This window comes from Papaver somniferum, unplaced genomic scaffold, assembly GCF_003573695.1.
Source record: "Papaver somniferum cultivar HN1 unplaced genomic scaffold, ASM357369v1 unplaced-scaffold_20, whole genome shotgun sequence".
NCBI lineage: Eukaryota > Viridiplantae > Streptophyta > Magnoliopsida > Ranunculales > Papaveraceae > Papaver > Papaver somniferum.
In genome coordinates, this window is record NW_020629930.1 from 165647 (window position 1) to 175942 (window position 10296).

The 10296-nt window shown below is 35.3% G+C and overlaps 1 protein-coding gene across 1 annotated transcript; it reads left to right on the top strand.

Moving 5' to 3' along the window:
- Positions 1 to 2530: 2530 nt before the first annotated feature.
- On the top strand, positions 2531 to 2977 carry LOC113339208. Its single transcript, XM_026584519.1, has one exon. The coding sequence runs from the start codon at positions 2531 to 2533 to the stop codon at positions 2975 to 2977; it is 447 nt and encodes a 148-aa protein (XP_026440304.1).
- Positions 2978 to 10296: the final 7319 nt, after the last annotated feature.

A 10296-nucleotide genomic window follows, 5' to 3' on the forward strand; every position in this document is an offset into this window, starting at 1 on the left:
GAGGTAAACATAAGTATATCCTTCAAATATAAGATGACGACACTGTACGCTGTAAGGAATAATATTGGGTGGGTGTATGCGTACCATGAATTCATATGGCTTACAACCTCTGTACCGAGTATAGAGATCAAAATTTATTATTTTCCACTTGCTCTCCATTCTGCTATATAATGGAGCCCGCTGGAATACAAAATTGCAGGAGAGGGAGGAATACGTATGGGACTTTGAATCAGGATTCCATTATTTTGTGGGTGAAGGGGAAATATTAGTGTATTACTATGAAAGTTTAGATCAGAAACATTCCTCCTCGTCCTACAGTTTAACATTTTTTAGATTTTAAAGATATTTAGTCCGATAACATACTTTGCTTTCGTCCAATGTTTGACTCTCAATGATTTGCTGGCTTTGAAAAATCTAGTTTAAATTGGTGGTTATGAAAACAACCCTCATCGTCGATCACTAACTCCACCCGACGGAATACGTTGAGCACGTAATACATGTGTCCGTCATTAAGCAAATCACATCCAACCTACAGAGTCTTGTTGCCTTACTTCGGTGAATTAATTGTTGTTGTGACTGTGCCTTCGGTAACAAATTAGTGCAGGAGTTCGTTAAGTCTAGTTGCTACAAAAATTATAGTACAACCATCCCACATACTTTTCTTCCCCCAATACTCAATCAGTCGATAGGCCCATGGGCACCGACCAACAAAGAGGACCAATATGAGCTTCATGTAATTCAGCCTCCAAATAAGACTAAAATTGAGTTTAGGAATTATGACTTATTTAGGCTTGTTTTGTGCGGTAATTATTTCCTTATTAAAAATTCAGAATTCTAGATTTGGTTAAGTTACGATTTCCTTTTTTGTGCGTGTATTTTTTTACTAATGATACGTTGTCAAGTGTCCTCACCATAATACTCGTTTCACAAAATTCAAAAAAAATTTATTTCGACCAATAGGAAGTGAGGTTTCCTCACCGTTCAACGTGAGAGTTTTATTTGTCTAGATCTTTAAATCTTTAGATGCAGACATAGCATACCAGCGCTTTGCAACGTATTTTAATCCAGGTTTCCATGGGGTTGTGATGATTGTTGATCGTGTTTTCGCGTTTTCTCACCCGATCTCAACCAAGTGATTCTGGAGGATTGAGCAAAGCCGAATTTCATGATCACTCAAACAAGATTGGGATCACATTAATATATAAACTTATGAACAGAAAAGTAATGCATATGCAACAAAATTCTATGTAAGGAGGTCATCTATTAATCTATTTCTATCTCTTACTCTAGTTCTCGATCCTTGTTTTTCAGAACCCCACTATAAAAAAACTAATCAAGCCTCTAATCCTTTAAATCTGGTGCTCTCCCTTGTTATGAATCAAAATTGTTGTTGTTCCTTCTCAGTGGCTGCCATTGAAGTGTGTCAGAATTAGAATAAAAGTATAAAACATTTTTACTTCTTTTATTTTGATGAACGCAATTTATTTATTTTTACATGAAGTTATATCTACGCACTTTTCGTTTGCTCATTGTCAATAGGCAGTGGTCTTTTCGTTTTGCCGATAGGCAGTGGCATGTTTTGTGTATTGTAGCTTTCCTTTACCTCTTTTTTTTGTTTTGTTGCTACTCTTGTGGGCATTTCGCTCTTGTTGTTTTTGCCCGCACACGACTTGTGTGCATTTTAATCTATCCTTTTTGAACGATTAAAAAAAAGAATATATCTACGCACTGATTATGTATCAAATGTAAGTTCGCAAGTGGTTATCAACGATAATACAGGGTAAAGAACTTACAAAATGTGTGGTTGTTATTGTCAACATTATACTGGAAGAGGCTGATACTGATTCCCTCTTTGGTATCCCATTGATTGAAATAAAAATTTAATTTTATTGACTATTACTGTCGATAATTCCCATTGTCAAAAATTTAGTGTTTGCTCGAAATTGGACTTGCCATATACAAGGATTCAATGGAATCTATGTCCGCTAGTCCAGATATGAAAATTCAAATTGGCAGGAGAATCTTTACCAACTCTTATCTGATGGCTCACAACATATATATATATCCCTTGTTCCGGCATTTAAGTTTCTATTTTTCCTTGTAATGGAGTTACCTAATCAATTTAAGATTCATTGAACATATAGTTGTCGATGACCTATATTTGAAAATTTTGAATTGACGGGATAAAATCCTTACAAATTTAGTAATTAATTTACAATTTAGTTGTTTAGGCATTTATTAATTTTTTTCTTAAAATTGATTTGCCATAGAGAAAGGTTCATGAACCTTGTAGGCTATAAGAAGTGTATGCCCTAGAGATGGCATTCTCAACCTTATTAGAAAAAAAACTACAAAACCTCACTTCTTTCTCAGCGTTTACAAAGAAAATCAGCACAGTAGTTGTTCTCCGTCTTCAAATTTATCTTACTTATACATTTGCCAAACCCCAAACAAATCTCCCACCGCTTACCTATCACCTCATTCAATAGATACATTGCATTATCAGTATCAATCCCTATTTGGTTACGATATGGCTTCATCTGTTACCACAGAGGATCTGAAGGCGTTCCATGCAATGGATCGAGATCTTTACAAGCGACTTGTTATTGACAGTGGTCGAGACTTATTTACATGTATGCATGTGATTTCCCTGTGGATATTTCTTGAAGAGATAGGGTATCCCAATATAGTCGAGAAATTACTCAGAATGAATGATGCGGTAGTCAATTTTATACTGAATGAAGCAATTCGTTGTCTTGATTGCCTGAAATCTGTTACACCACCTATACCGGTGGTTAACATTCCCGACTTACCATTAACACAAGAGTTAATGGGGAATAAGGCGATCAGTTTATCATTGGTATATCAGTACAGGGATGATGCCTTAACTAGGGTAAATCAGACTGTGAAGGATGTGTTTGTTAGAGCGTTTGATGATATAGTACAAGAGGCCGTTCGGGCTGGCAAGAAGTTATGATAATACAAGTGATGCATAAACAGGATGCTTTGTAGTGATTTGGATTCATTTCAGAATCCATTCGATTATACAATGATTTTTTTCATTCTTTCACCATTTTGTTGTGTGTGCGAGAATATTTCTCGACTAGGGAAGAAGGATCAAGACTAGCCAACTCTCGAGGTTGTAGTTTCATTCTTCGGATGTACCTTAAATATCTATTATCTATTATCAATAATTTATATTTCTATTATCTCCCTTGTTATGAATCAAAATTGCTGTTGTTCCTTCTCAGTGGCTGCTGCCATGGAAGTGTGTTATAATTAGAATAAAACATTTTTTACTTCTTTTATTTGATGGGAGCACTTTTTTTTTACATGAAGTTATATCGACGCACTGATTATGTATCAAATGTAAGTTCGCAAGTGGTTATCAACGATAATACAGTTCTATATATAAAAAAAAATCAGTGATATGATAATACAGGGTAAAGAACTTATAAAATGTGTGGTTGTTACTGTCAACATCATACTAGAAGAGGCCGATACTGATTCCGTCTTTGGTATCCCATTGATTGAACTAAAAATTTAATTTTATTGACTATTACCGTTGATAATTCCCATTGTCTGAAATTTAATGTTTGCTCGAAATTGGACTTGCCATATATGAGGATTCATGGAATCTATGTCCGCTAGTCCAGATATGAAAATTCAAATAGGGGGAAGAATCTGTACCTACTTACCTACTGTTATCTGATGGCTCACAACATATGTCCGTTGTTCCGACATTTAAGTTTTTATTTTTCCTTGTAGTGGAGTTGCCAAATCAATCTAAGATTTTAACATATGGCCGTCGATGACCCATGAATCCTTACAGTGTTGATCCCTGGAAACTTAGTCTCCGTCCCAATAATTTACTCTTTTCCACCAAATGGAAAGCTTGAGAAGTGATGCCTTACTCTTTTCCGACTGGACTAAAATCTGGAGTTGTTGTGAATGGGTGATCTTCATAGGTAGGCTGTTAAAATACAAGATGGTTATGAACCTATAATCTTCTTTTGTATTACCAACGAGGTCCTCAAGGAGGTTGCAATACTAGACCTACCGTTGTTACTTGTTCCATCCAATAGGTTGTGAGACGGATACTCATATGGGAAAAAAGCGGTTTAGTCCAAAAACGCGCTAAAAAATACAGGTTAGTCCATCCCGAGTTAACTAGGTACAATTTAGTCCAAAAGTTATTTAAAATATGGAAAATACACATATAACCTTCCTTATTTACAATTCAGTCCAAATATTTGCAATTTAGTCCAAAGTGACTCATGATAATGTCAGCAATTTTAAATAATATATGAAAAATTAAAAGCAATTTATCTTTCGAATCGTTGCTCCAAAATTCACAAATTTTATATTTTCGGAAAGCTCTTTCCAAGAGCTACAAAAAGAGTACCGATATGACTATATACTTCTCATTTTTTAAAAATCTAGATTTACATTGGTGTACAAACATGTACACATCTACAAAAATCCAGAAAATCGAAAAGACAAGACAAGGTGCAAAGGTGCACCAGTTTGTACACCACAGATAACTTGAATCGTCCATCTAAGCACCAATAACGCTATCCATATTAAATAAACATAACATGGAAACTCAAATGGATTTGAACCATCAACCTCCGCAAACCTTGTGATAGGCTTGGGCGCTCTACCATTTTGAGCTTATGAGTCCTTAAAAATAACAATAAAAAGAATCAACATGCGCACAAAAACAAATAACATGTGTACCAAAAACATGTATACCCATATGTACAAGTCCATATCCAAGGACATTATCAACCAATATGTGTACAACTATGTGCCCATTAACAATTACCAAGGACAATTGCAGTGTACAATAATGTACAAATGATTTTGCTAGATATCATATGAAACAAAAGTAAAATAAGGTTATATCGATAATTAAGATGTTTTATCCCAAAATTAACTTTTTGCAGACACTGTCCAGCACCCCCGGAATCTAATAACCTATTATTTCAGGCACTCACGATTCTAACAAATTGCTTACTCTTGAATCTAATAATCTACTACTTCAGGCACTCACGATTCTAAAGTGTGTATTGTGCATAACTAACAATTTATAAAGGCATATAGTTATTTATAAATCTGACATAAATATGTGGTTTTTCCTTCTTGGGACATGAGGGCTGCTGTCAAACAGAGTATACATGTGACATTTCAGAAGTTTTTCTAGTAATTACCATGGTGCACAACTATGTACACACCTACAAAAATCAACTGAAGTTCAGAATGAAATTACTAACCAAATGAAGAAGTTCTTGTGCTTTAATATCATTTGAATATTCCCTCGCCTACAGTCCTTTAAACAGTAACATATCGCTGCACCTCGTCTAAACCCTGCAAAATCATAACAGCTACGTGTACATTAACAATTAACTGGTGTACAATTATGTACACATTAAAAATAAACAGGTGTACAATTATGTACACATTAAAAACCAGCATGTATACCTTTTTGTCAACAAAACCAGCTTTTTCTACCGCTGCGATGATTATTATTATCATTCCCTTTCCATTTAGCTCTGCTAACCTTTTAGCAATTGCTTGCTATTCAAGAGACAATCAAAAGGTAATCCGTAAAAGCAAAGGTAAAATGCAGTTAGTAAGAAATATTCATGCAACAAAAAAAAACTCGCAAATAAGTTAGAGTGAATAGCCTAGCAACACCTAGGTTGAGTTTATTATGATCCTTACATGAACTCCACTGACAGGTGCAGGGTCATGTACCAATATTGGCTTTGTGACCATATAAATAGAACGAGCAAAGATCATAACACTAAGAGGCCAAGTATGATCCTATTAGCAAGTTTTTCCGGTTATCCTACAATAAGATAAGTTATATGCCGTCATCAAACATATATTTTCAATAAATACTCAGTCAAAGAATCAGTTACTTGGTGTACAACTATGTGCACATTAAATCCATCACCTAGACCATAAACATGCATATATTATATAGATAACACAATGGTGTACAACTATGTACACACCTATAAAAAATCCAACACCCTTACACGTTAGTGCTTTTCCTAATATTAAAATAATATTTGTGTACAACTATGTACGCTAGTGTGTTCCCTCATTTTTTAGACTTCAAAATGAATAACATGTGTACAACTATGTACACCTAAATAATTAACATGTGTACAAATATGTACACATTAATAATTCAAAAACAAAATGTGTACAACCTAGTACTACAAATGTTTAAAGTATCCGTGGATTGTAGAGAGCCAGAAAAGAACTTGGACTAGTGGTCTCCTTAACATTTGATAAATCTCTCTAAATCTGTACACATTAATAATTCAAAAACAAAATGAAACTTCTGAAACAGAAGACATTACCTCCTTCCGAAGCCAATAATTTTTTTTCACTCTCTAACTGCAATACTTTCTTCTTCAAAACATCCTCTAACGTCATCCGAAAATGAGGCACCTTCAGTTGACGCCCATGCAACTCCGATTCATTTAAAAAGCAGAGCCTTACCGGTCAAAATAGTCACTCTGTTTACTGTTCCACTTGATTGAAAATACTGCTGAGTACACACATAGTCCACCTGAAATTCCACAATTCATAACAACTATGACGAAATTTCCCAATATACTTCTGTCATAGAATATAAATACTAGATTACCAAAAATAATACAAAGATCAAACATAGAAAACAACATGAACATATGTAATATATGTAAACATAATATGTGCATCTATGTGAAGCTATATATGATATCACAACCCCCAAATGAGAGACTATGTTTTATTTTTTGTTGCTGGCTTGTTGCCTTCCATGAGGTGTTACCAATCTATGTAATTTTCCGACAAATAATTAACTTGTAATGTTCGTATGGGGTTATAGACAAGTTCTAAAGTTTACAGCCTAATCACAACGAAAACTATTTTGTTTGATTTGTCTTCCCACTGGGTTCACATAATTAACACCAAAAATCAAAACTTCCACAATATTTTGTTTGATTTGCGGACAATCATCTTGTTTTAACATGTCCACCCACTAAGATTACTCCACTTACCAAAACTTCCACAATATTTAATTTAGCCTAAATTGTTGTGTGAATTCTATATGACATGTGATTTGTTGAAATGTAAATAGACACCCAATAGTATTATGTTATCTAGCAGAAAAAAGTCGATTGTTCCTGGAATGACATGCATAGTATTGCGAAGGTTTTTGCAGGCCGTTGTAGAAAGATTTGGTTGTTCACATGGAAGATAAATAGTACCCAGATTTTACCAAGCCTAGCTTCTTGAGGATTATAACTTGTCCTGTACCAGCTCTTGTACCACTTTTGCTTCTAGTTGTATCTGGTATTTTTAATGATTTCTCATGTTTAGAAAGCTTTCACTCGTGTTTAGCTTTTATTGGGAAGGTCGTTGTAGAAAGATTTGCATCTCCTGGTACAATTTGATTTACCATTCCAGTCTCCAAGTACAGTACTATTCATAGAATGTAGATAACAAAATCTGACTTGTGAGCACAAAAAAAGGATTCAATATGAAAGATCGTTGAGTTAGTAAGAGGCAGCAGCACATAAATCATAAACGTGAAAATACACAAGCAGAACCTAAGTAAACCTATGATAGCTCAGCAATGCTCACCAATCGCAGAACAACAACAATCAAATGAATCAAACTAATAAATTGGATGACGAATTAATCTTGAAAAGAAACTAAAATACACATAAAGATCAAGCTAAATACAATCAATAAGAGATTAGATATGATTTGTGTTTACCTGTTCCGATCAAAGACGTAAAAAATGTTAAGATAGTCTTCATCTATCAGCAACATCACCACGATTTAATTCTTCATCACAACTCTAAGAAATCAAATCATCACCCGCTCCACTTAGATTTCAAATCAGGAAACCCTAACTCTGATTCTGTTTCACCTTTTCTCCAGAAGCCCTAACCCAAACAAATCAACGAAACTAACAATACCTTCCTCTATTCATCTATTTCACCATTTTTTTTTCATAGTTATCACGCACGAGTTGAAGTACCTGCATCAAAGAAAAGAATGGATAATTAAAGAGAATGGAAGGAAGAAAAGAAGAGTTTCTCTCGATCTCTCTATATCGCTCTCGCTCTCCAGAAATCTGAGATCTACAATCAAATGAATTCAGAATGATTATGACTCTGAAGGGTAAATTTGGTAGTGAGAAAATTAGGGAATTTTTGAATCGGTGAGAGTTTGGATTAACTCGTTTAAATTTGGACCAAATTGTCTAAGACGGGTGAATTTTGGACTAGAGAGTACTGGGATGGAAGTGATAGGACTAGAGCGTCCAAAACCCAGAAAAAATGGGATTAAATGTTAATTTCTACTACTCATATATAGTAAAATAATCCGATATGATAAAATGACCGACGAACAAATCCCGAATGATCCACCGAGTCTCACACACTTATAGAACGCACAACAAAAATAGTTGCCCTCTTAATCCCAGTTGGTGCGGCCCTACCAAGCATGCGAGTGTCGGTAGACTACTGGTATTTCTCCCTCGGTATGTGTATTAGTTTCCCATGGACGTAGAAATCGTTTCACAGTTACATAAACTTCTATTACGGAAACCTGTGGTTTGAGACTTGTGTGAGATTTTGAGAACAACCCATCTTTTTTAATAATAAGAGACCCCCAAGTTACTACATGTCGCAACCACAATCACTCTCAACTGTGGTGAAGCCATGTCAGCACTAACTATCCCTGTCATCACTACATGATTAGCTATTCCGATAAGACATAATCCATTAGACAAGTACCCCTCCAACATTTACCACTGTTTTAGACATAACGCAAGATATAACCCAAACGGAAGCTTAAAGAGTCACGATTGGGTATTCCGACAAGACATAATCCTTTAGACAAGTACTCCTTCAGCAGTCGCCACTGTTTTAGACATAACCGAAGATATAATCTAAACGGAAGCTTCAAGAGTCACGATTGGATATACCTATTAGACATAATCCAGTAGGAAACCCTGAACACCCCTCCAAGAGACGCCATTGTTTTAGTCTAATCCAAGACATAATTGAAATGGAAACTTAAAGAGTGGTCGGAGATGCTGCATTGAGCAATCCTAACATCTAGGAAAGTATCACGAGAGTATATATTGTACCTGAAAAAGCGGGGGTGAAACAACCTCACCCAATATTTCGATTAGCAATCCGTATGGACTAACTCCAATATACTTTCTAGAAAATCAACTAGACGGTCAGACTCAATCTAGAGAAAAGTATATCGAGGAGTTAATATCTCTATCTCTTGATTTAAATCTTACTCAAGCAATCTGCGAGTCTCGATTAAATACAATAGAGATAAACTTGGACGGTACCAAAGACCAATGTCCAAGGATCAATCAATTTCCAATAAACAACCAAAGGTTGGATTTCACAATTGATCGATACAAACGCACAACCTGTGATATTTCAATTACATAACAATATATAATACGGAATAGAAATAACACAGACACCAGAAGTTTTGTTAACGAGGAAACCGTAAATGCAGAAAAACCACGGGACCTAGTCCAGATTGAAGACCACACTGTATTAAGTCGCTACAGACACTAGCCTACTACAAACTAACTTCGGTCTAGACTGTAGTTGAACCCTAATAAATCTCACACTGATTCAAGGTACATTTGCGCTCCTTACGTCTTTGATCCCAGCAGGATACTACACACTTGATTCCATTAGTTTCTCTCACCCACAACCAAGATTTGCTACGACCCAAAGTAGAAGACTTTAATAAACAAATCTGCATCACACAGAAAAGTCTACAAAGATAGATAAATCTGTCTCCCACAGATAAACCAAAAAGTTTTGTTCTGTCTTTTGATAAAAATCAAGGTGAAAAAGAACCAATTGATAAACCAGACTTATATTCCCGAAGAACAGCCTAGTATTATCAATCACCTCACAATAATCTATATCGTATGTTAGCGAAACTAGATATTGCGGAATCACAAACGATGAGACGAAGATGTTTGTAATTTATTTTTATCTTGCCCTATCGGAGATATAATCTCAAGTCAATTATTCCAACTGAACTCGTACGATAGAAAATGGCAAGATCAGATCGCTCAACTACAAGAGAAGTAGTTTCGTCTGGCTTCACAATCCCAATGAAGTATTTCAGTCGTTAATCGACAGGGTCTCGAGAAGAAACCTACGATTAAAGGAGAATCGACTCTAGCAAACCAACTAGTATCACACAGGAGGTGTGGGGATTAGTTTTGCACAGTTG

Bases quoted from the DNA above. Each gene is read 5' to 3' on its own strand.
- LOC113339208 (XM_026584519.1), top strand. From the start codon at position 2,531: ATGGCTTCATCTGTTACCACAGAGGATCTGAAGGCGTTCCATGCAATG.